The 27,571-nt window shown below is 38.9% G+C and overlaps 1 protein-coding gene across 1 annotated transcript in view; it reads right to left on the reverse strand.

Annotated features, from left to right (window-relative positions):
• Positions 1-27,571, reverse strand: part of CFAP47 (cilia and flagella associated protein 47) — a 635,949-nt gene that overhangs the window by 582,051 nt on the left and 26,327 nt on the right. Inside the window, exons 4-15 of the mRNA XM_074968655.1 lie at positions 26,149-26,287; positions 24,472-24,700; positions 23,885-24,045; positions 22,527-22,660; positions 21,698-21,933; positions 20,767-20,959; positions 16,416-16,629; positions 15,863-16,015; positions 12,007-12,196; positions 11,826-11,922; positions 1,878-2,094; positions 97-341 (exon numbers count right to left, since the gene is read on the reverse strand). Of these exons, the coding sequence (XP_074824756.1) occupies positions 97-341; positions 1,878-2,094; positions 11,826-11,922; positions 12,007-12,196; positions 15,863-16,015; positions 16,416-16,629; positions 20,767-20,959; positions 21,698-21,933; positions 22,527-22,660; positions 23,885-24,045; positions 24,472-24,700; positions 26,149-26,287 (2,208 nt within the window). The remainder of the gene's footprint in view (positions 1-96; positions 342-1,877; positions 2,095-11,825; positions 11,923-12,006; positions 12,197-15,862; positions 16,016-16,415; positions 16,630-20,766; positions 20,960-21,697; positions 21,934-22,526; positions 22,661-23,884; positions 24,046-24,471; positions 24,701-26,148; positions 26,288-27,571) is intronic.

Consider the following 27,571-nt stretch of genomic DNA (forward strand, 5'->3'; position numbering starts at 1 on the left):
TTTACATTTGATGTTAGCCATCTTTAAGATAAATGCAGACACACCACATTTTATTGTTTGCATGTTGCTTAAAACAGCTTTAAAAACATACTATACCTTTGGCTGGCCGTATAGAAAATGCTATTCCTTTATCTGTGACTATAGGTTTCCAGTTGAATTCAGCAAGATAGTTTCTGCGATTGCATAATCTAACTGTTGCTCTAAAGCTTGTTTCCGCAAGGAAACCAGGAGTTGGATTTAGAATCAGCTCCCTTGCAGACAGCTCAAGGGCAACGGAGACTGCTTTTGCAACTACCAGCACATGCCCAGTATGTTTGTTGTTTATTGTGTAAGTGAAAGATCTGTAATATAGAAAACATATGAGCCAATAAATTTTATATATAGTAAAATATTCAGCAATAGTTACATTAAATATAGTCATTAGGAGCAAAATACCCAGTGAAAATATTGTACACGTTAGGCATACTCAGTTAAAAGGATTATAAAAATTTGCTACTTGTAATTGTTTTCCTCTTTACACTATACTAGGGACCATAACATTAAAATGCATTTCTATAGCTTTGATTCATTACAATTTAATGGTCAAATATATGGTCACTTCTTTGCTGAGTGTTATCAGATACTAGGGCCTTGCAGGTCAACTTCATGTTAGAGAAGAAACCTGTGACCCAGACTCAGGTTATTTTCTTAGGGTACAGTAGAACCTCAGAGTGACAAACACCTCGGAAATGGAGGTTGTTCATAGCTCTGAACAAAACGTTACGGTTGTTCTTTCAAAAGTTTACAACTGAACCCGGACTTAATACAGTTTGAAACTTTACTATGCAGAAGAAAAACACTGCTTTTAACACCTTAATTTAAATGAAATAAGCACAGAAACAGTTTCCTTTCCTTGTCAAATCTTTTTTTTTTTTTTAAACTTTCCCTTTGTTTTTTAAGTAGTTTACATTAACACAGCACTGTCCTGTATTTGCTTGTCTTAGTGTTTCTGCTGCTGCCTGACTGCATTCTTCTAGTTCCAATTGAGGTATGTGGTTGACTGGTCAGTTCGTAATTCTGGTGTTCGTACTCTAAGGTTCTACTGTAATTGGTTAATTTACAAAACGTACACAAGACTTGTTTCCCTAAACAGAGGTGGTTACTAACTACACACAGACAGTGCCCTCTTGCAGAAACCTCAGTTAAAGCATCACTGCTTTTTCACCAAGAAGCATTTGTCTTGAACCTCTGTATCTCTGACTCTCTTGGAATCTCACAGCTCAACAAAACACACCGAGGAAAAATCTGGATCCACCGAAGTCAATGGAGCCAGTATTTCACCCACTATTCACTGTTCCTACCTTTGCCCTGGGTTTTTAACATTGGAAATCTTTTACCCCAAAACTGCTCACCTACAACACTGCCTCAAAGGATGGCCTGTGTTTCTATCTTCCTTCTGTACGTGCACATGAATATTTGACTCAACCTCCGCAGCAACTGTATGGGTATTGTTAGAGTTTCATTTTGCGATATCGCCTACCCTAGAAAAGGTTTTCAGTACAGCTATATCAGCAATCCCTCCTAGTGTAGACAGCTTATACTGGCAACATTCCCAAATGAAATAAGCTATAATGGCAAAAGCACTTTTTTGCCAGTATAACTGTGTCTACACTTTTGCCAGTAAAAAAAATCTCATCCCTAATTAACATAATTACAGTGGCAAAAGATTTAAGTGTAAAACTAGGCTTTGTGTTTACTTATCGACAACTCATAACATGCAAAACATCAGCACTTCCGTTATAATAATATTTAGTTTAAACTACCTATGTGAAAAATGTGTATATTTCCTTTGCCACCTAGGTTAATACCTAAATCAAGAGGCAAATAAATAGCCTTACTTCTGAAATTTCCCCAAGGTATTAGTCTGAAATACTACTGGAATGCAAGTCTTCGAAAGAGGTGGCAACACATGGGACAATGGACTAGTCTGCTGTAGAGCCTCACTTTCAATTTCTACTTGTATCCAGATGTGCACAGGCAGATTATTGATGATATGCATTTTTCTCGTAGATGAAGAGTGCACACAAACTTCACCAAAGTCTATGGTGGACGGACCTAGAATATATATGAAGTTAACAAAAACACTAAGGAAGCATAATCAAAATTTGTAGTTTAGTTCTATTTAATCTATATCACTATCCTACATTTTGGTTCATCAAATTACACAAGGGTGAAAAATAAATAAAACCACCATAGTAGAGACAGATTCAAAACCAAAACCTAGGATTCAAATACCATCCACCCTGGATGCACGCAGCGGTGTGGTTCAAAATTCTGTTCTACACTTGACATCTTAATTCCACCTCTCTACAACAGTAAGATAAATATTGCAAGAAGTAAAGGTAAATGTAAAATATCATTATTGTGCCTGAAGGCACCACTAATGATAATTTATTAAAATGTAATTGTGTACATTAAACATGTATTATAACAGTCAATGAAAAATGTAATAATAGTTTCTACATATCAATGATCTTTTTAATAAATGATACCTGAGGAACCACAGCTTTTTAGGCAAGATATTGATCCAGACTCCTTATTAAATGGATAATGTACACTTTTCAAATCACATTTCAAGAAGTCTCTTTGTTCATTTACTCATCTTAATTAATGATGACAGAACAAATGCATTAGCAAAAAGAGTTTATTTCTCCACTTACGCAACTTGTTACCTCTCAGTCCAAAACTACAGAAATGGAGGGTAATATTGGCCCATGGCTTTTAGGCACAACTCCCTAATGAAACCAATCATTTGATAGAGTGTGAGGTAGTGTTACTAAAGATTTGGCTTTCTTAGCATTCACATGCATGAGTGTGATCACATTTATGAACCATGCTCAAAGGCAATGTGTGCTTTTTACTTTCCAGTACTTAAAACAGTTGAATGGTTTCATCACCTTATCTGTGAATATTTACAGAAAAGCTGTTAGGTAATAAATTAATTTAAAATATTGAGTGAAAAAAAATGATGCAAACAAAGTTTTCAGCTGTATTTTTCAGCTTTAATTTAATTTTACATGCACTCACTTTGTACTTCATATACTAACAACACTTTCTACATCTGTGAGTAACTGCTTCCCTCTCAAACTCAAACACCTGGGCTCTTACAGATACAACAACCTGTTTAAACGAATTCCCTCTCTCCCTAGGACCACCAACGACCTAACTATTTTCAGTTCCATACCTTATACATATATGTAATATCTCCAGATTACATCCCACTTCCCAGCCTTCCTATTAAGTCTCAAGTCATAGGTTTTTTTTAAAGGGGGCCATAATAATCCCCTAATCCGACCTCTTGCATAACACAGGTCACAGAATGTCACCCAGTAATTACTAGGTCAAGCCCAATGACTTTGGATTGAACTAGAGCATATATTTTAGAAACACATCAATCTTGATTTAAAGACTTCAAGTGATGGAGAATCCATCATATCACTTGATAAGTTTTAACTGTTACGAATTACACCTTGTAGGACACGCACACAACTGCTGCGAATTATACCTGATAGGACACGCACGCAAGTGCTACGAATTACACCTTGTAGGACACGCACACCAATGCTGCGAATTATACCTGACAGGTCACGCACAGTTCGAATCTAGGCTGAGGCACAGAAATAAAGTCCACAACTGCAGAGTTCCCAAAAGACACTAAGTTTATTACGCTCGAGCATGGTGCCCCCCTGCTAGCCAGGAGGGGACCCTGAATGCAAATTATACAAAGGTTATATACCTTTTAGCAAAGCATGTTGCCCTCGTGCATCGGAAACCTTAGCCAATAAACAAACCCTTTTCTTATCTACCACCTATCCCTGCTTGCTGCATTCCTCGTGCTATACCAGTATGTTAATTACACAGCATGGTCCTAAAGCCATGCATCAGTAACTTTTATTATCAGGATGGGAGGCCTCACATCAAGGCCAAGAGACAGGGAGATAGAGACTGACAAAAACCAGATACTGGGAATCAAGGCAGGCTGGAGACAAGGAGGAGGATTTTCACAGGGATTCAGTATCTAAGGATTACTCCTCCTGGTGTATGATGTGCTGGCATTTAAACAATGGTGGGCCCCAAACCAAAATGGAGTCACATGTGCTAACTTTTCCTTAACAGTCCTCCCTTTCTTTTTGTACGTCAGTAAGCTATATCGGGGCTGAGTAACCGCGCTGCAGGGTTAGCAACTGCCGACAGCACATACTGCAGCATTGTAGGCATACAAAAAATAACGCAAAAACAATAACAGTCAAAAAAAAGTAAATACAAAATACGCCATCCCCAAGTCCCCACATCCGGTAGCCATGAGGTGAGCCAGTCCCAGACCTCCTGGAATCCGGCGCTGGTAGTGTCGAGGCTGATGTGGTGAAATAGGGCTGCCTGTTGCTTGAGGATGTGGATGTCAGTTTCCACCCTATGGTGCTGATTTACAAAAACACAACAGCTTGAGTTGACCAGAGCACAAACCCCGCCCTGATTTGCAAGGAGATAATCCAGGGGTAGGTGGTTTTGCAATGTAGTTTGGGATAGCTGGGTGACTTCAATTTGAAGGGCAGATAGAGCATCTGCAGTAGCATTTGCCATTAATTCCAAAGCAGCTGAAATATTAACTATAGCTTTTTCCAGCTCGCTTACTCCCAACCATGGCAGAAACCAGCGCACAAAGGAGTGAAAGCCTTTGGGCCGTTGAGAAAGGGGGTTTAAAGGAATACTTCGTCAGTCCCTCCATACTAGATTGCGGATCTCTCCCCGGGTCAGGTTCTGGTGTACTGTCACGGCGGGTACTATAGCCCCTAAGGTACATGTACCACACCATCCTGCTGGGAGAACCTTATAGGCTGTGTGATTGCATAACCAATACCAGCCAGACCCCTTGGGGGCTGGCCACGGGGTTCTGGAGTAGGTAGAGGGGCCTCCCGCACCAGAGCTGATTTGGGTGGTGTCCTTGCACCCCACAAAATTCCCTATAAAAACTATATTTTTTATGCCCTTACGTCATGACACACATAAAGCATAATTACCCTGAGCCACCATATCAATAGACCATATTTGGATTGTAACATTTCAGTTAAACGTAGTGTTTGCCCATAGCTTAGCTTGGAGTGGTTGATTAAGGGGGATAGATACCCCTACCAACGGGACCCCCTGACCTAAATATGTGGGGGTATGAATACAAATCCAACACTGCGTTCGATTTACACCCTGTTTGATAGCACGGGTTAAATTCAAGAAGCTATTGCCCTCCCATCCTTGTATTGGACTTCGGAATAGGGAGAGGACCCCCCAGGCAAACCATACCAATGTCGACATCCTCCCCTGTACCATACAAAAAACACTACCCCCAATGTAAGTCTAATAAACAGGAACACAAAAAGTCCTGGTGGGCTGTGAAGGTCCCAGTAGCTGGAAAGCTTAGTCCATGGGTTGGTCATGGTGTTCATTCGTGAAGTGGCTCGTCCAATGGCTTGTCAGGGTCAGGTGGGGGTCCCAGCGCCAACTTAACGTAGCTATGATGGATCCAGGAACCTTTACCTGCAAAGGAGTGGTGGCAGATGGTGGGAGTAATGTTCGTGGCTGTAAGGCGTTTTTGGTATTTATACTTGCCTACAAGCACAGGTTCCAGCCTCTGGAATAAACCCACCCCACCACTTTACTTTACATTCCCAAGAATACATCCCTCAACTTCCTCCCTGCCAATGTACAATGCTTCGTTTTTGCCATTAAGGCCAATTCTCAGTGTCTTTTGCAGTCAGGAATCCTTGGGTTTTGGTGGTTTTAGCAGAGCAGGTGTTTTTTCTTTTTTCTTGGAACAGTCATGGTTTTGCATTATACAGGGGAGAGGTTACTAGCACGTCACCCTGTAGTGCTTTGGTTTCTTTAGCAAATACTGAATGCAGGTTAGCTTTGTCAGTGGACAAGGGAGAGGTTACTAGCACTTCACCTTGGTTTTTTTTTTTTTCCCTGCTGTTTAAAAGGAGGAAAGAAAAAAAAACCCAGAAGGAGGGACAGGCTGATCAGTAGTCGAAGTGAAGTCATCTCGAGGTGGAGGGGTCTTTTTGCAGTAAGAAGCATGGGTCCAGGAAGTCAGTCTTTGGCACTTCACAGCGGTGCGGGTAGTTAGCAGGACTTAATAAGGGCCTTTCCAGCATGGGGCCAGAGTAATCTTTTGTTGATGGACCTTTATTTAGACCCAGTCACCTGGTTTTAACAAATGGCAGGTTTGCTCAGGATTCTTGAAGCAGGACTTCTTTTACCTGTAAATACGGAGACCTAACACATTTCATTAATGTCTGGCAGTGTATTGCAGATCTCACAGCTGCTTGGGCACATTCAAGCCCCCCTCTTTCTTGGCTATTAGCCAAATCTTAGCTGTGAGTAGTGTCCTTGGGCAGGCCAGTGTCTTATCTTTGGACTGAGCCTGCCAGCTGCAGCGTTGAATTAGCTCGTCCTCTGTTTTATTTTTTTCCCCCTTCTTGGCTTTTATTAACTTGCAAAGAAAACTTTCACTTTTTACTTATACACCTTTGTTTAAAAAGGAACACATGTACATTGCCCATTATACAGCACTTTAGTTCTTATTGTTTAATGTATGCCACATACACCCTTCTAGGAAAATGACTTTATTACAGAGCTTTGGAGCAACAAGCCAGGACAAGCACACCCACTTTTGAGGAGTCCACTTGGTACAACCTTTGGTGTCCAATAGCTTTTCTCCCTCCCCAGCCCTCTGGCTAGAAATGTGAGGTAGCCAGAAGGATCTCATATATAATATGGGGAGTGGGTTAACCTTTCATGTGCTTGCTTCCAAAGACTGTTGGTGTGCAAATTTTAACAACAATTTTTTTTAATTAAAAAATCTGGCCAATGAAATTTTTTTTTTTTTTACTTAAGCAAATGTATTAAACTTTAGTATATCACATTTTTTGATATTATCCAAACACTTTGTATTCCAAGTTGAATAAAACAAGTATCTGCATTTTTATTTAATCCTTCTATTTAGTTTTAAACTAAACTGTCCTATGAAAAATTAAACACAGCAATTTTGGCCACAAGACAAACACCACAAGACAGGACATAGAACACAGAACAGAATTCCTATTGTGCCAGTAAATTCATGAGATGTTGAATTGCTTTTCAGCTGGCATCAGTTTTCTCTGATTTTCTGAAAGACAAAAATAAAACACAGATCTACCCCTTTTGGGCAGTCAGTCATTGCTTAAAATATTTTTTTTTATACAAATACCCTTGTTAATTGCAGGCAAAACAGAGGAATTACCCATATTTTCTTGTATTTGTTTTATAGGCAGCCCAGGTTTCAGTGGCCTCTACCTTATTAGTTAGGTAATTTACATTAAAACAAATGCTTTTTGGCTTGCTTTTGGATCCACAGGTTAAAGATTTTTACTTTAAAAAGGGCACAATAAACTTTACCAGACTTTTGATTGCCTTTTACTTTTAACTGCTGCTGTTAAACACACAGCGACCTGAAAAGGAAGACACCACCTAAAGGAAGACACCACCTATTGTAGCCCCTTGGAGCCTAATAAGATATTAATTAAGTAGCACTGTATAATTGCATTTCTTTGGAAAAGGGCCCATTTTTTTCCAAAATGGCTGCAAAGAAACCAAGAATTTTTTCTTTCCAGTATTTCACAAAGTTCAACTGCTTAATTCTTTCCAGCAACTAAAGAGTTAACTTCTTACTTTCCCTTTTTAAATCACTTGCTTATTTTCCAAAACGACACCCAATTAACTTAGATTTTACCATTTCAAGTATTATTCCGGGATTTACGTTTTTCATTTCTGTAATTATTTACTCCTCTTTTTTCACTATGACCTTCAAGTTTTCAACCTGTTTTCCAATCTCTCTCTCTATCTGTTGCCTGCCCGCTTGGGCCCGATCCTGTTTTTTTTCTCTGAACTGTCCCTTCCATGAGCACCAGCTTTGTTTCACTACCAAATTAACCAGGAGGGTAGGCTTCTTAACCAGCCCCCAGCCCTCCTGGTCTTTTTTCTTAAATATTTTTACTTACAAGGGCTACCTGAGTCCTCCCCCCATGAGGCTTGTCACCTGGACAGAAAGCACAGCTAATTGGCAAGCAAGGAGGTGACGGGCATAAGTCAGAAAGCCGAGGGTAAGCCGGAGGAGGGGCAGAAGCAGGCATAGCACAGAGTGGGGCTGGAGACCCCTGAGATGAATAAGAAAAGGAGGAGGAAAGAGGACGTCCTTTCACATGCGCATAAGCCCAGTTGTTTCATACATACCAATAATTTATCTGGGCTGGAGCTTTGTTTTCCAGCCTTTTCCTAAGCGCTGTTAATTTTTTCCAGCAAAGGAACCATCCGGTGGCCAGTCAAAAGGTGTTTGAGTTGTTAGTGCTGGCCACTCAACCTTGCACAAGATTACAGCTTTTTTTTTTTTTTTTTTTTACACCTAACACATGGGTACCAGAAATAGTCCCCCAATTCTCGAGAATTTCAGCCAAAGGGGTCCCCTTACTTACACTCTGCCCAGAACCCATAATGGGCTACCAAAAGGACACCAAATGTGCCACCTTATCGCCTAAGCGACGGCTCACACCCCCCCTCCTCGGAGTTCTCAAAGGTGAACTCACGCTGTGCCGGCTGGAGCTGTCCGAGAGGAGGAGTGTAGTCTCGTTTGTTGGGGCGAGCCTAGAGTCCCTTCGTGGTCGCCAAAACTGTTACGAATTACACCTGGTAGGACACGCACACAAGTGCTGCGAATTACACCTGATAGGACACGCACACAAGTGCTACGAATTACACCTGGTAGGACACGCACACCAGTGCTACGAATTATACCTGACAGGTCACGCACAGTTCGAATCTAGGCTGAGGCACAGAAATAAAGTCCACAACTGCAGAGTTCCCAAAAGACACTAAATTTATTACGCTCGAGCATGGTGCCCCCCTGCTAGCCAGGAGGGGACCCTGAATGCAAATTATACAAAGGTTATATACCTTTTAGCAAAGCATGTTGCCCTCGTGCATCGGAAACCTTAGCCAATAAACAAACCCTTTTCTTATCTACCACCTATCCCTGCTTGCTGCATTCCTCGTGCTATACCAGTATGTTAATTACACAGCATGGTCCTAAAGCCATGCATCAGTAACTTTTATTATCAGGATGGGAGGCCTCACATCAAGGCCAAGAGACAGGGAGATAGAGACTGACAAAAACCAGATACTGGGAATCAAGGCAGGCTGGAGACAAGGAGGAGGATTTTCACAGGGATTCAGTATCTAAGGATTACTCCTCCTGGTGTATGATGTGCTGGCATTTAAACAATGGTGGGCCCCAAACCAAAATGGAGTCACATGTGCTAACTTTTCCTTAACATTCCAATGGTTAATTATCTTTGCTGTTAAAAATGCGTGCCAAATTTCAGCCACTAGACCTTATTTTGCCTTTATCTGCTAGGTTAAAGAGCCCTCTAATACCAAATCTCTTCTCTCCATGTAGCTATTAATATACTGTGACCAACTCATCTCTTAACCATCTGTCATAAATATAAAGGGAAGGGTAACCACCTTTCTGCATACAGTGCTATAAAATCCCTCCTGGTCATAGGCAAAGTCCTTTTACCTGTAAAGGGTTAAGAAACTAAGATAACCTCACTGGCACCTGACCAAAATGACCAATGAGGAGACAAGATACTTTCAAAGCTGGGGTGGGGGGGGACAAAGGGTCTGTCTGTGTGATGCTTTTGCCGGGACCAGAGCAGGAATGCAGGTCAGAACTCCTGTAAAGAGTTAGTAAGCAATCTAGTTAGATATGTGTTAGATTCTGTTTTGTTTAAATGGCTGATAAAATAAGTTGTGTTGAATGGAATGTATATTCCTGGTTTTGTGTCTTTTTGTAACTTAAGGTTTTGCCTAGAGGGATTCTCTATGTTTTGAATCTGATTATCCTGTAAGGTATTTACCATCCTGATTTTACAGAGGTGATTCTTTTACTTTTTCTTCTATTAAAATTCTTCTTCTAAGAATCTGAATGCTTTTTCATTGTTCTTATGATCCAAGGGTCTGTGTTCACCTATGCAAATTGGTGAGGATTTTTAATCAAGCCTTCCCCAGGAAAGGGGGTGTAGGGCTTGGGGGGATTTGGGGGGAAAAGACGTTTCCAAGTGGGCTCTTTCCCTGTTCTTTGTGTAACACTTTGGTGCTGGCAGCTTTTAACCTAAGCTGGTAAGAATAAGCTTAGGGGGTCTTTCATGCAGGTCCCCACATCTGTACCCTAGAGTTCAGAGTGGGGAAGGAAACTTGACACCATCTCTTTGATAAACTAAATAGATTTAGCTTCTTAACTTGTTGCCCCTTTCTGAACCTTACCCAATTTTTCAACATCCTTTTAAAAGTGTGGACACCGGTCCAGAAATGGAATGGACACAGTAAGTGTTTCACCAATGCTGAATGCTAAGGTGATACTATCTCCTGACTCCTACTTGATATTCTTGCCTATACATCCAAGAATCACATTAGCCCTTTTTGTCACCACTTTTCACTGGGAGCTCTTGTTCAATTAGTTATCCACCATGACTCCTAAATCCTTTTCAGAGTCACCGCTTTTGAGGATACAATCCCCGACACCTACAAGTATGGCCTCTGTTCTTTGTACCCAGATGTATGATCTTGCATTTGGTTGCACTAAGATGCAAGTGTGACAGCGTTCGTGGTTGCAATCCAGAAAAGTAAGGTGTTGTATCACCACTTGCCCTGTAACCTTGGGTGCTTCACAATGCTTTGCTGTAGGAGCTTCCAACTTGGGATGTTCACAACCAGCCTACAAGCGTGCAGGTCACATCCTGAGTGCCGGTGTGCTAGACAGACTGAGTTCAGCAGCTCTGACTCCAGCAGCCTATCTACAGCCGCACAGCACCACTCTGGCTTCCACCAGTCTGGGTTACTACTTGATAGGTAACCCCAACATACTCCCAGTCCTGAATTTTCCAAAAACCGTGTGTTCTGCCATGTTCAACAACAATAAAACCCAAGGGGCGGCAGGTGCGGCGAGTGAAAGTCAAGCAGTCACAAAGGAAGTCTGCATAACCAAAGACTACCTTCCCCTTTGCACATAAATGTGCAGACACAGTTTGAGTTGTTCCAAGCTCAAACAATGTTTTTTCTTAAAAAAAACACAACAAAAAATATCTTATGAGGCTGTATTATTAGTTTTGAGGAAAACTACATTTTATGTCCTGTACATATTTACAATGCAATCAGAGAAATATTTATGGTACCAAGTCTCATTAGTAGAGGTGTTCCATTCAGGTTTCCAAACACGGGTTTTTCCTTGTCACACCACACCATACTGAAATTTGGTCTAAAAATAGTTTTTAAGACACCACCCTTCTCCATTCTGATATTACTATGTTGCCCTCCCAGAATCCTCTCCTTTGAGGACAACCATAGACAGGGTACTCCTATTGAAATTAATGCTTCTCCACATAGTATGCAACATCAGGGCTTCAGAGAATGAGCAGCCCTGATCCTGTGACCTATATCTATCACACCTGTGGTATGACTTACTTTAGCTAGTTTGCAAAGGGAGATATACACCAGTTCTTCTAAATCTAAGTGTTCTGCTCCTCTATACTGTCTGCAGAGGTGCAGGACTGATGATCAATCACTAGCATGCATATTAAAGCCACCTTTTCATTAAGCACATACTACTTAAGGCAAATAATTAAGTTGTATAGATTACATTACTATTAATAAATACTTTTATGCCAGCCAAATGAAATGTTCTAACCTCGGTGATATCTTACCAATGAGTATCTGATAACGCTGTTTTGGTGTCAAAGTTATATTACAATCTTCCTTCTCTTGTGGAGAAGATGGTACAGCATTAAGCCCGTCATAAACCTGCGGAAAACCCCAACAAATGCTTTATCAATTATTCTCAGTGTTATGTTTTTCTTTTATTTAATGTAAATATGCCTAACTTACCTCTTTGGTTAAGGATTTAGATTCAATTGCTGCCAGCTTTCGACTACTTAGCAGGCAGTCCTCATTTAAAGGAGTTGTTTCTACTTTCAGTTTCTCCTTGTGTAAATCTGTGATTGTAATCTTTGGTGACCTGAGCCCTGAAGCTGGTTTTAGGCCTATGTTCACAGGATTGTTAAGACTGTTATATTTCCTTTAGAAAAACAAAAAGGTTAAAGTCCAAATTTCTGGAAACCTAACAAAAGTTCCATGTTATGCATATGAAAAAATTAACTAAGATTTTAAAATATTTCAAGTAGTTATTTTGATTAGCATATTTCTCTAGAGAAAAATTCCTTAATTGTGTCAAATACTTTGAGCAATCCTACTGTAATGTCTTTGAGTCACAGACTGACATTTACTATATGTTTGTACAGTGCCTAGAACAATGGGGCCTAACTTGGATTGCGAACTTTTAGATACTATTGCAATATAAATGTTAAATTACATCCAAAATCTAAGAATGTTAAGGTTGCAAAGTCAAGCACTCAAAAGTTAGGAAATGCCAAACTGGTGAAGTGTCCACTAATTCTGCCACCTAGGGCCTAATTTTTCCAGAGTATTTAGCATTTTTACTGCACTTCATATGTTCAAAACACAGCTCTAATCAACTTCAGTTGCAGTCACAAGAACTCAGAACTTCTTCAAATCTGGCCACAGGTGTCTTATGTTAGACGTCCAGAAAATGTTCAACGCAACTGATGACCATGAACATTTTGGCTTAAGTGATTTTCCCAGCATCACATAGGAACCGTGGATAAGACAGCTCAGTGGTTTGAGCATTGGCCTGCTAAACCCAGGGTTGTGAGTTCAATCCTTAAGGGGGTCATTTAGGGATCTGGGGCAAAAATTGGGGATTGGTCCTGCTTTGAGCAGGGGGTTGGACTAGTTGACCTCCTGAGGTCCCTTCCAACCCTGATATTCTATGAATCCAGTTCTCCAGGGCAGCATTCAACTTTAACCAGCAAACCATCCTTTCTCTTTCTGCAATTCCCTACTCATTCACTAGACACCTTCCAACTTCCGCAACAAATGAGACAGGGGTTCTACATACAACAGCCTCATCCATTACACAACGCTGACTGAGGCAGAAATCCTGTAGTAAGAATTGTAGGTGATCATGTAAATAAATACTGTATTAAAGTGTCTACACATAAGGGGACTGAATTACAGTTGCAGAAGCAAACTTCTGCATTTCTTAACTTTTTACTGATTGACTTTGTAACATTAATATCTTTTTAATAGATTTTTTGTTTGTTTTTTAACATTGTTTCCTAAAGAAAATTTAGGAAATTAACTGAAAAAACCCCAGAAATTCTATTATGTGGAAACATACTGCCCCCAAATTGGGTTTGAACCTTTAGATTCACAGCACAGACCTCTTTCACCTGTGTTAACCAAATACCTGGTACCAATAGTAAGCTGTTATCCTCTACGTGGACAAGCCATCACAGGGAATGATCACATCACACTTTGCCAGCGGGTTTCATATCTATTTGCTGACAAAGAATGTAGAAACTCCTAGGTTCATTTCCAGGTTCTAGAAGGGAGTGTACCCTAGTAGTTCTAGACCCTTCCACCCAATCCCCCATAAGCCTGTGTCCCCCTCTACGCCTGTATGCTCACCACTCAGTTATAGCTCACTTCCCACTCTGCTCCTATGCACCTACTGGATCCTACCCCCCTCCCTCACTTTTTCTAAGCACCCCACACAAACCCTGGCTCCTACCCCTCTCTTCTCCTATGTACCCCCATACCCCACCATCACATCTCCCCTACCCCTATCCAACATCACACCCTAGTTCTTGACTCCTTCCTCCTCTGCTCATATGCAAACCCCTCACACTGCAGTTCCTGCCTCACTCTCCCCCTCTGCTCCTATTCCATCCCTCCTATACCTTCCCTGTTCCTCCATCCATCCCCACCTACCTGGCTCCTATCCCATTCTGTGCCTATCCTCCCCACACTATCTTCCATATCCTGCTCTCTGCTCCTAATCCACTTGTCCCCCAGCATCTCCTGTCCCTCCATCCCTTGCAGCCCTCTCACCACTTCCTCTCTCCCTCTCCTCTTGCAACCTGCCCCATGGGTTTCTCACCATCCTCTGATTACTATACCTTCTCCTTATGTCCTATCCACCAACTCCTCACTGCTCTGCAGTCAAGTCAGGTCCTGGATGCCAGCAGAGGGAGCTTTGAAAGGAAAGGAAAAGCAGTCTCCCTGCTCTTAGTTCAGTTGATAGATGCCACAGCAACCCCTGGTGGCTAGCATGAGCAACTACAGTTGCAATTGCAGGGAAAAATCCTGTTCATCCAGAACTGGAGCATACCCAGTCCAGATGGAATATTCAGAGAATTTAACTGCAAGTCTCTACTGAACATGTGTGAACTGAGATTTTTTTCAGGGGCTTAAACCCTGGCCAAATTTGAAAGAATTTTCATGGGGAGGCAAAAGGCTGACACAGGGCAATATTCCTGCCAAATTTCAAGCCCTTATTCCAAAGCACAAATGGAAAGAGTGTCTCAATGAAACAGTTAAGAATTTTTTAACGTGTGAAACAACCTATTTTTCCCTATCCTTGTTCTTCGGAGCAGATGAACCATTTTAGCTGAAATTTTTAATAAAATAAAATAGCCTGAAGCAGACATGTTGCATGAAAATTTTCAACTCAAATGGGTAAAATCTGGCAAAGTTATAAGCTAGTGAAAACAGAGCCTTATAATGGAAAGTGTCAGGCAACCTTAATAAAAGGCATCACTACCTCCACCACCCATAATAAATAAATAACTACAGTATTTCTTACAGAAAATAATCACTAGTACTTGGTGACTTATTTCACATTATAAACCTTATTTTCAACTTATAAAAAACTGGGGTTAAATATTTAACTAGAAGTTAAATCTGAGTTGTTTTTTTTTAAATAAATGGTCATTTTTAAATCATGACAGTACGTCTGACCAGGCTACTCTATAAAGATATATAAGACTTTCCCAACGCTATTCTAACAAATTTATAATATTCAGATACAGACAGACAGACGAAGTAATAAAACCCATACTTGCAATTTTATCCACATACATTTTTGTGATTTCGTAAGCAAATCTAGAAGTCCAAAGAGAACTTTAAAAAGATAAATAATAAAATCTCCCTGCCCCCCCTCTTTTTTTTTTTTTTTTTTTTTTTGCAGGGGAAGGGGTGGGAAAGCCTTAAAAATATCAGGAATGCCCACTCTGGTCTTCCCTCATTTCCCTGCAGGTAACTATAATTTAGGGATCAAATACAGCCAATTCTAGTGAGGTCATTTAATAGATTTGTAGATTTTAATGTTGGAAGGGCCGTTATGATTATCTAGTCTGACCTCTTGCATAAACACAGGTCATAGAATTTTACCATGCGATTCCTGCATCAAGCCCAGACCTTCCAGTTAGGCTAGTGCATATCTATTAGAAATCCATCCAATCTGGATTTAAAGACTTCAAGGTAAAAGAGAATCCATTGTTCCAATGGTAAATTACCCTGACTGTTAAAAGTATGCATCTTATTTCTACTCTGGATTTGTCTAGCTTCAGCTTTCAGCCACTGGCTCTTGTTACGCCTCTGTCCATGAGTTTTGTCCAGTGACGCAGCCCTAAGCGTATAAATAATTACTAGGGGAAAAAATTTGAATACATTAAGAACTAAATCCCCAGCACTGCAAACACTTATGCATGGGCTTAAATTTAAGTTCATGAGTAGAACCACTGAAGTTAATTTGAATATGAATACGTATTTATTGTGTCAATGCCTTAGGTATTTCTTCATTTTAGAAATAAAATTTTACCTAGTAGCTTCTTTTTGTAAGCGACGCTGTCTTAAACTTTGAATAAAATCTGCATAGTATTCCTTATGTGCTTGCTTTTCCAGTTCTTCATAATCAGTATAAGCAAAATCTGGATCCACATAATGATATCGGTCAGCTTTCGTAAAAATAGTCCTAAATATTTAGAGAGAAATGTAGCTTCATTATATATATTAATGATTTAGGATTTTATTAGACTTGAAAAATATTACTGATTTTGTTATATAAATAATTTATTGCAAACCCCCATTATGTTACAGGTGATTATTAGTATTTGACTTTGCAAAGACAATAAAACGTACAAGAATTAGTAGTTACACCTGCAGTTTTCCCTGAGAAGCAACTCAGAAGAAATTTACTAGTACACACATTCTTCAGTCTAAACAGACTTCTATATATAAAAATATTCAGTCTGAAAATATACTCAAATATTATAAGTGATTGATCTTGATCTACTTTTGAAATAAGTAATAAACTGTTAATTCTACATCCTAGCTTCTCATTTAAATATTATAGTATTTGTATACTACATTACCTGTATTTTTTATGTCGTTCACTGGGCCTAATGCTGGCTGAGCGATCATTAGGAAAGGCTATAAGTGCATCACTCTTACAGTCCCTATTTATCTGATGAGTATGCATCTGTGTTTGAGCTGATTGAAGCATTGCTACTGGTGCAAAATCAATAAATCGCCCAATCTCATCAGCTACCAACTGTCCAGTTGCATTGGTAATCATTGGTGTTATGCCTTAGGATTTAAATAAAACAAGTTACATGCAATCAAACTACCATTTTCAAATGGGAGTTACAAAGGAATATCTCAATTCAGAAAAAATATATATTTCATAAGGTATTACATGAAATCACAATCTAAAAATGAGAGTTCTGACTTTTCTAACACCAGTTTTACAAAAGTGTATTTACATTATCTTCATTCACAAGAAGAAATGAGGTGTTGTGGTAAAGACTCATCAGACATCTGTTCAATTCCTGCTCCTGGCACAAACTTTCTTGCGTGATCCTGAGCAAGTCATCTAGGCCTTGATTCAGCAAACCACTTAAACTAAAGCACTTGAATAGCCTCATTAAAATCGGTGGGACTACACATGTGCTTAAAATGTGTTGCTGAATTGGGGTCTGAATCTCTTTGTATCAGTTCCTCATAGTACTTAATTCCTAATACTTCCTCTTTCTCATGTTTTATCACTCTTGTATATTCAGACTGTAAACATTTTGGGGCAATGATTGTCTCTTACTATGTATGAGCAACAAAAAGCAAAACGTAGCTCTGATGTCAGATGGGACCTCTAGGTGCTTCCATAATACAAACAACAATGTATATTTTGAGCTAGTGTAAGAGAAGAGAATCAGACTCTACAATTGATATATTCCAGTTTCTCTCTATTTTACTAGTATATAGTTTGAAATGTATGTATTACTAATACACAAGGTCTGCTTTCCTATATTTTTTAAATTATAGAAACACAGCCAGGCAGTTAAATCCAAAACAGATAAATATTTTTTTTAAGTTCTATTAATGTAGGTTATGCAGAAGTTTATCATGTATAAAATTAATCCAGTTAAAATAGTTTGTCCGAATATAACCATTTCCTAACAGCATTCATAGGCACAAACAGGGAGTGAAGACAGGAACATGTTTTCCCCCATCCCAACTTTGTCACCCTACTGGAGATTCCCCGGCCCAAAAAAAGGTCTCTGTTGAGAAGGTAGGCTTCTTATTAGGCGGCCTCCCATTCTAACTTGTCAGATGACTCTCAAACTGACCCAGTCTCATATTGCAGTACTTCCTGGGCGACCAAATGGAAATGTTTTTCCACAAGTCCTGTCCTTATACTATATGATTGACCAGAAACCTGAGGGTTGGGGAAGGTAGTAAGAAACAGGAGCTAAAAGGAGCAGCAAAGCAAGTTCCCTGGACGTAAAAGAAATGGATGTGTTTACACATACATAAAATACATTTCAACCATCAAATCACATCTAAAATGAATAACTATTTAAACAGACATCTGTAGCCCATGTGTTTTCTTTCATTATCTGTCACCTTTCAATTTACGTAAATTTAGAACATAATAATCAATAAAGTGTATTGGCTTTAAAATAATTATTGGAATGTCCCACAGAACAAAACAATTCCTCCAAACCACAAGCACGCTGGATTTACCTACCTAACCATTAACCCACTCCTGCCTAAAATGCCTTAAAAAAAAGTTACTCTGGGCTCTGGCCAGCTGACAGACCCTTTTAAGCCATCAGCACTTCCATCTACCTAACCAGCTTCATACTCCCACTGTGGCCAGTGCTTCATTTGGCCAGGTGAAGAAGCAGCTCACAGTGGGAGTTATAGTTATCTCACACACATCCCTCCTCTTCTCTGCTCTGAGACATTGTGGAACCACCAAGACATATCTCATTAATACCCTAATCCACCCTGCATTCAGAAACTGCATAGAAGTCAGTAAGTTGGGAGCAAGAAGACAGCATTTAGAATGGTGGATGGTCATCAAGGGAAAGGGAGAGACAGGGAGAAGCCATTAGGTTAAATAGGAGGTGCTTGAAAATTGGCCTGTAGAGTTCAGAAGAGATGTATTGGAAACGGTTGTCAACATCTGAAAAACTTCTCCAATGACCCTCCTATATAAAAACTACAGTCTAGGGCAATCAGGTTGCCTGCCACCAGAGGACTGATCATCAGGGTGAGGTTTTGGATATCTTGAATACCAATTCTAATTATCAGCAAATCAAAACTAATATTCCACATTATTCCACCTATTGAAATATTGTTTAAAAAAAAAATACCTAGAAGTTAGAGATGGGAGAACTGCAACAGGTTTGGGCTTCAGATAAATATCCAAAGTTCTGATGCCTATCTGAACTAGAAGAGGCCCCATGAGATCCTATGACAGGGGTAGTCAATAGGCAGACTGTGGGCCAAATCCAAACTGCCAGATGCTTCTGAACAGACTGCAAAAAAAATTTATTTATGTATAGTCATTATTGTTAATATTTTTGTATTTTCTCTGGCGTCTGGACCTTGATTGTACCTTGACCAAAAATTTTGGACCTTGCCAAAAAATAATTGATTACCTCTGCCCTATGACCTCTCCTCATCTCCAGACTGCCCTGCACTTCCTTGTGGGCTGAAGGGGAGGACCAGGGCCTCTTCCCCCATGCTGATGTGTCCAGAAAGTATAGCATGCCTGGAGGCAGCACTTCATTTTACCCCTGAGATACAACTCTTAATCGCCCATCAATTGATTCTCTGTCTTCACCTTCCCACCATGTCTTGGAAGGTTCGAGGAGAAGGGAGGTTGCCTTCCTCTCTTACATCAGTGAGCTGTTTCTTCAAATGGGCAGGAGGCAGCTACTGAGCACTCAGTTCCCTTCCTCTCCTTGACCATTCATACACAGAGACCAGCAGCAACACCGAGAAAAAGATGTGAAGTAGAGGAATACTTGGTAGACAAAACTCAAAATTCTGAATAGAAACTGGAAGTCAACATTGTGGTTTTGTCGACACTAATGTTATAAATCGATTTAAGTTACGCAAGTCAAGTTATGTAAATTACATTACTTAAATCGATGTAACTTACATCAACTTAAAGCTGAGTCTACACTGCGCTATGTCAATGGGAGACGCGCTCTCGTCGACATAGCTTCTGCCTCTCGTTGAGGTGGAGTACTGAAGTCGACAGGAGAGCACTCTCCCATCAACTGAGCGCGTCTTCACCAAACCCACTAAACTGATGCCGCTGCATCTATGGCAGCGGCACCGATTCAGCCACATACCGAAGACAAGCCCTCTAGCAAAACTTCAGGATTTAGGTGTCACAGCATCTTGGATACTAGCCAAGAACTGGGTTTCTGAAACCAAAAGTCTTGGCCAAATCAACACTGTTGCATAGGATCTCTTGTAAGATATCAGAAACAAGGACAAATAACCTAACTGGGAATATGAGGGAGTTGCTTTATGCTCTGGAATATCATTTATGCTATGGATATCATAGATTCATAGGACTGTGGTAGCTGGAGGACAGTGATATGGGAAAAGATCAAAGAGCCAGGTGTGATGGTGAAATCATGGGGTAATAGTAGACTCAAAAAACATTAACACCTGTGGTATATATTGTCCCTCCTAACTTATTCTGCATGGTCCATGTCACTGTTTGGAATCCAAACACAGCAGCACTGTGCAAGTGCACAACCACCAGAAAATGACAATGATTATGTTTGATGTGAGTGAAATGCAAAGAGTGAACAAGACAGTATAAATGATAAACCCTATTAATTTTTTTAATTTTTCATTTTCAATAATCCAAGGTATTATCAGTTCACCACAGATAAGTGTATTTTATATATAAATATAAAACTTTCAAACCTGACAGTGTTCCTTCTAGTAAATGACCATCTCCGTGTATTTATTCTGGTAAAACAGGGACTTTGGTCCAGATCCTCAAAGGTTTTTAAGGCACCTAACTCAGTGGGAGTTAGGCTCCTAAATATTTTCTCAAGCCTTAGGTGGAGGGTATTAACAGATACATTACAATGAAAAATAAATTACCAGGATTGTTCAAGACAGTTAAATACAAAAGTACAGTACAATAATTCTTAATGTAAAACATAAGACTGCAAATCCTCAGGATCATATAAAGCAGCACAAAGTTAAACCCTGATTTATCTAATCATGTAAAAATTAGAAAAACACTACCATGGATATATTTTAATAAAGTGAGTATTCTTTAAGCTTTCAAAGAAAAATGTTTTTTAAAACAATGGCTAAAATATGAACTGACTCCATTTCTAAGACCTGTTAAGAAGTATATTTCTAAAAATGAAAACACTCAGAATTTTTTGTTTAGTAACATACCAGGGTTGATTTTAAACATAATTTTCTTGGTTTTAGGTTTGCATACACCAGTAAAACTTAAATGTATTTGATGGAAGGGTTTGATCTTCAAAGACTGTAAGTTATCTTCCTCTGCCACTGAACCAAAAATCTCTACAACTTGCTTCACTTTAAACGTTCCTGCTTGACGTGGAGCAAATGAAAACATCACATCCTAAAAAAATGAACATTGCTATGAAACATTTTATTAAAAATAAAGCTAACAGAGATATTTTGTAGACTTCTTTATTAAATATTAGTTATATCATACTGATTCAAATTTATTTTAAGGGTACTACTTGATTTTTCATAATACTAATTATTACATGTAATTGAGCAAATTAAGACGTATAGAACTGCTAGGCATTAACAGAATTTTATAAGCTCAATTCTGTAGAATAATATATTTACACATCTTCCCCAGTGCCCTAAATTTATCTGATCATAAAAGTTATACTTATATATTTGTTCTAACTTTAAATATCTTTATGCTACATAAAAGGAAAAGTAGCTAAAATATGTGATTTAATGGAACAATTAAACCTAAGGCCTTATCCTGCAAAAATTTGGTACATGAGTAATTTTACTTAAGTATCTATGTCTTTGCAGAATCAAGACCATAGTCACTACAAAATGTAATTTCCCTTCCCTCCCCATTTGAAAATTGATAGTATTTGGTGCTTGATAGAGTAACAGAGTCCACTGTATGGTTCTATATTGACAATAAATTATGAGCTTGGCTCATGTAAAAGGAAATGTGGAACCTCTTCTTAAGTGAATCTAGTATTCACCACCGAAAATATGCAAACAAAACAATTTACAGTTTTAACATGAACAATTGTAGACAATAATGTTGTCCTCATCTTTCCAACCAAGTATCTATTTACTGGGAAAGGATGAGCATTTACATTACCTTTGTACATTTTTCTTTTACTTTCCCTTTTTCAGGACAAATATTAAAATGCGCTATCTTGTGGAAGCTGTATGTTACTGGAAGTGACTCAGATTCATTTCTGAGAGTGCACATAATCTCTGTGTGTTCACCCATGAAACAGTCCATAAAATTAACAACTGGTCCTGGACTGAAAGTTAACATGACAGGAAGCCCTGAACCTGTCAAAGCTAACTCCACATGATGAGGATGAGTCTCTGCACAAGAGAGTAAGAAACAAGTATAAAATACGATATTGAATTAAAAAGACATGAAACAGTTTTAGACTCTTACAGCCACAGAGTATGTAAAATTATGAAGTAACATGGCTTCTTTTCTAATACTGTGTTTCAGAATTTTAATATAATTGGCCACAAACTTAATGCAAGATGTACGTGCTTATTTATATAGGCTCGCACATCATTTAAAACCCTCTTCGTTTATTAAAATTGGAAAAACACAATCATTTTGACCTAACCATAAACCTTCAGTGATTTACAAATTTATTTTTTAAAAATTAGTTAAACCTACAATTAAATACTAAATGCTTGCAACCAAAAGGTGCATTTGTGACATAAATGATTCTAAATTTATTTTCCCCTTCCCCTCCACCCCCAAATTAGAGTCTTAAATTCAATGCTGCCCTTTTCCTCACTATTTGAGGCATTCAGCACCAGTTCTCTTAATGTACATGTGCAGGTCCCCACAACACATATACAGGTCCCTTTTAAAATTACTAATCTGAAGACATGGAAAAATTTAAAAACTTCCAAGTCTTCCATACATAAGCTATATATTTCTGATAACATACCTTTGATTGGTATGTTGTCACCATTCAGAGCTTGCAGAAAGCCATCTTTACTTCCTACGGCCTCAAACCTCAAAAACAGTGCATAATCTTGTCTTGGTGGAAATTCAGTAAGTCCAATGTCTCTTTTAAATGGCCTGTAAAATTCACTATCTTTAAATACCATACATACATACATACACTTATTAATCAATGGTAATTTTTCATCAGTTCATTTTATTTCTACAATTCTCCTGTTACAGCTCAGACAAATGAGACTTTAAAATTGAACACAGTACTGAAACCAACGGGACTACTCAGATATAGTAGTCTGCAGCTCCCATGTCCCAAAACCTGCAGAGGGTATAGCCACATCAACTCTAATCACATACGTACACAAGTATACAAAGAATCCCTGTAGCTGCCCTATATAAACCTGGTGGTGATGTTTCTGTTCTTTCAGACCACCAAGCTGACATTATTCTAGTGACATTCAAGTTAAGGGAAGTTACCAAACTTGAAAACAATAGGAGTCTCCCACGCACTTCTGCATGTTCAACCGGGGGCAGGGGAATCAGTTCCTCTGGAGAATTTAATACCCTCTTTGTTGCCCAGAAACATGAAAAAAAATGTTATCCAACTTTCTGGTTCCTGAAGTAAATCTTAGTGAATTAATTAATTAATTATTATTATTATTATTAACAGCTAGGTAGATTTTTTTCTATTCTTGTCACTAGTGTCAGGATGAGAAGTTACTATGGAATATGTACATATATGCTGGCATGCACAGACCAAGTGTGTAAAAACACCAGATCATCAACTGCTGTAGTGCACTGCATTTGTGATGGGAAATGTAGCAGGAACTGCCAACTTGAAGGTGACAAACTACCCTAATTCAAGAGATTTCCTGGATGAAAAATTGGGGGGGAAGGGGAAGGAAATGTTCTTATAAACTTATGTAACTCATCTGTCAAAGCCTCTCAACAAAATTTCTAGCCAGCAAGAACAGTTTATAAATTATTTTTGAACAGTAAATCAAACCTCCTTGCCTGGATTGATCTGTGATTACTTTGGAGGATGAACTAAAAGGAAATTTGTAGATTTAATCTTGGGGGAAAATGTATCCATCTTTATTTATCAAACAAAAATGCATTATTTTAATTAATTTATTTTTAACTCTGTATATACAAAATTAGGTTTATAATGTATTTTAAACTGTCCATCAGCAGTAAACTAGCATTGATCTGTGCACATTGAGAGGAAAGAATTTGAGACATAAGGGTTAATTTAATACATCTAACACAACTGCAAATAGATTTGCCTGCATGTATTAATTACATCTTTTATTGTGTCCGCTTCTTAAGGTTGCACTGTGTACTTACTTTGGACTAAAGCACAGTGTAACCACAGTTTTCTGATAAGGTAGCAAGGTTCCTTGGTTGGGAATGCAGGAGATCAAAGTTGAAACATCTAGTTCTTTGGTTCTATTTATGAAGCTCAATTCTTGTAAACCAGCATCAGTACTCTTCTGAAGATGTGTGCCCTGTAAAACAACACCAAAACATGAAATATAGTTATGTCAGTCAAATTTTCCCTTTTTGTGTGGAAAATTCCACAGCAACAAGAGACAGAAGCAAAAAAGATTTAAGAAGTAGGAACACTACCACCTAGCTCTCAATTTATACTGTAAAACCCACAAACATTAGCCGGGGGATATGAAATGAATTGACTCTCTTTTTTAAAAAAGTTTACTTGATTTCTTGCTGGTATGAACATTTTACTCTCAATGAAAACCTGTAATGATAGTCCTGCTGTTGGACAGACCTTTCAGCAACTGACCAAAAGAAGATTGAGGTAAGGGACATTAATAGAGGGAGAATGTAAATTTTAAAAAACCATTGAGAATCAAAAGCAGCCATCAAAACATCTTTGCACTGAAATTTTTAAAAATTTAATATTGTTTCCTTACCATCTCTCCCCCAACAGCATCGTCCTCCAGCACTGCCACCCAGTTGATGGTCTCTGGGCTTTTATTGTACAGAACCACTTGTTCAGTATTTGAAGTTCCAAAATAGACAGATCCAAAATGAATACATTCTAGTGTGTTTTCATGAGACACACCTAATAATTCAAGAACTTGTTCAACTACATGAGCTTCTATCCTTAAGTTTGTGACACCACAACCTTGCAATTGCACTCTGTTGGAAAGAGTAACAGAAAAAATGAGATGTACACATCTAAAATTCATACAAGAATAATCCATGAATTTTATTGGAACTTTACTTTAAATTCTCTGATATAGTTGACTAAATCAAAGGCTTATAGTAAACAAACTAACCACAGTGGCACAAAAATAAACACATTCTACAGTATGAAGAGATTATGTACCCATTATAAGTTGTGTTCTCTGAGTGTGTTGTCACTGCAGAGTCATGGTGGAAGAAGCACACATGGGGCATTGGGGGGGGGGTTGAGCAGTACCAGCAGTTAGGAGGTGAGTGGCAAACATACCCTTGGAGCCTTACATTCTACTCACTGAGCATATAAAAACCTAGCTCAGTCTAAAAATCTCTCAATCCCCCTGTAACTAGAAAAGCCAGACTCCCCTGTTGCTGGATCTGAAGATTTTAAACCCTTCAATAATTGAACTCTCTTAGATGGATCATCTCTAGGAGTCCTCTGCTTGTGATGTTCTTTAACAGGATAGGACTTGTCCGATGATCCTGGCTTCAGTGCCAAGGAATGTGACAACCTGATTTACTTGGGCCAGAAAACTGCCTCCTCAGGAGAGCTTTTCCTGGACTCTTGAACTAACAGAAGAAGAATTTATAATTAATTGCTGCTATCCTTCAAGTTCTTGAAGAGAAAAGGTTTTTTGCGTGTTCTACAACCCTTCAAAGCACTGGAGAAGTGTCATGCCTATTAACAATAACATTTGTCTGAATAAATGCAGCACTATTTGCCTCAGGTCCACCCTGGTAGATAAGACCCACAACTTGAAGTCAGAAACAAGAAAAACAAGATTTTTTTGCTAAACTAACTTTCTTTGTACTAATCAAGTCCTGACTTTAAATAACTTTTTAAAACTCTTTACAAAGGAAAGAGCTATTATGGTTGCATTTAAAAATATTTATATTTTGAAAGATTCTACTGATCCGAGAGAGACTCATTGTACTTGAAGTGGGAATACCAATGGAACCTGTAATGGCTCTCAAATCTGTAAAGGTTTTTTTAAAATACACCCTCTGTAACTATTCCACCAAAAGAGAAAGGATAAAGTTCCCCAAATCACATCAACTGGTAGAGAGCCAGGAACCAACAGTGCAAGAGTATGTACACCCTCGGTCAGAAGAATGTTGAGCTCAAGAGACATGCATCCACTGCCTGTCAATACTGTTTTAGTGTTGCCAGGCACACATTGCTCTATGGAGCTAATATCATCAGCAAAACTATTTAATGAAGCAAAGCTCTGGACAACTGGAGGCAGCAACTGATGCCTGGGAACTTAATTTCTTGTCATGTTGTGGTTCCAGTTATTCAGCATTTGGATAAATATAGCTGAACTGAAGAGAGTTTAGAAATAAGACAGGACATTAAAAAAAATCACCCAAAACAAGCAGACTCTGCAGTCACATTCTGCACTTACTTTGCCATTTCCCTAATGACTCTCGGTATATCTGTACAGAGATCCACTTTAACCAACTGTAATGTTTTGGGTTCTACCATTCCACTGGTAGGTACTATGTTAACAGGGACACTTCCGTTGTAGTTTATTTTAAATGCACCTAAGACAAATATAGTATTGTATGTTACATATAACATTTAAATGGAAGATTATCTGGCATTCAACACATAGAATAAATGAAAAACACAGTAAAGTTTCATAAATAGTACATAAAATAAAGTAATTTATAAAAATAAAATTATGGTATTGTAACACATATATTGCAAAAAAAATCCTAATCTAACATTTAAGATTTGTGTTTTTCTGGCTTTCCTCAAATATCAGATGCCCACATACAATGCCATTGTGCAAAGTTATTGTTGTAATAGACAATGTAATGACATTCAGAACCCAACTGATTGTATCATAAAACAAAAGGAGTACTTGTGGCACCTTAGAGACTAACAAATCTATTTGAGGATAAGCTTTCATGAGCTACAGCTCATTTCATCGGATGCATGAATGCTGAAGCTCACGAAAGCTTATGCTCAAATAAATTGGTTAGTCTCTAAGGTGCCACAAGTCCTCCTTTTCTTTTTGCGAAGACAGACTAGCACGGCTGCTACTCTGAAACCTATCATAAAACAGTTGCTAGTAACACTTTGTATGTCAGGCAAATTTGAGACATAGCTTTACGTAGCTGTAGTAGCCAAATGTTTAAGAGCTTAACCAAGGAGACGTCTATTGTCTCCTTCCGTGCAATTGACAACTGCGTATGTATGCCACAAATGAGAAAAATCTAAGCACAAGCGTAGGATACTTTTTTTAAAAATTAACAAACTATGTGAACAATAGAATCGATAAGTGGATGTATTCCACATGTGGCAGCATATTATCTGCTGACAACCAAGAGGTATCAATAAACTATTAAAACTGCTGTTATATAAAGCCATGTTCTGCAATTACCACAGGAGTTTCCACGTCAAATGGTCTAGATAATACATAGTCCTGCCAAGAGTGCAGGGGACTGGACAAGATGACCTCTCGAGAGTCCTTCCAGTCCTACGATTCTATGATTTTTAACAAGATGCAGAATCAAAATAAAGCTTGAGTACTCAAGTTTTATGTTGATTAACAACATGGAGTCAGGACACATGTAACCTACTCCCTCAGCCAGAGGCCAGGATGCAGCCCCTCCCCTGCTGACATTACTCATGTGTCTGGATACTGCCCCTTAACATTACTTGCAGGGAGTATTAGGTCCACTGGGCCCACATAAATCATAGATTCAGCGGTCCATCACTTGTCTGCCCTCGATACTATCCTTTGCACCAGCCTATACAAAGCCACCTCCATATGCCCAATCCTGCATCAGCAGCCCATCCTGCATCACAGGGCTTAAATG

This window comes from Natator depressus, chromosome 1, assembly GCF_965152275.1.
Source record: "Natator depressus isolate rNatDep1 chromosome 1, rNatDep2.hap1, whole genome shotgun sequence".
NCBI classification, from domain to species: domain Eukaryota; kingdom Metazoa; phylum Chordata; order Testudines; family Cheloniidae; genus Natator; species Natator depressus.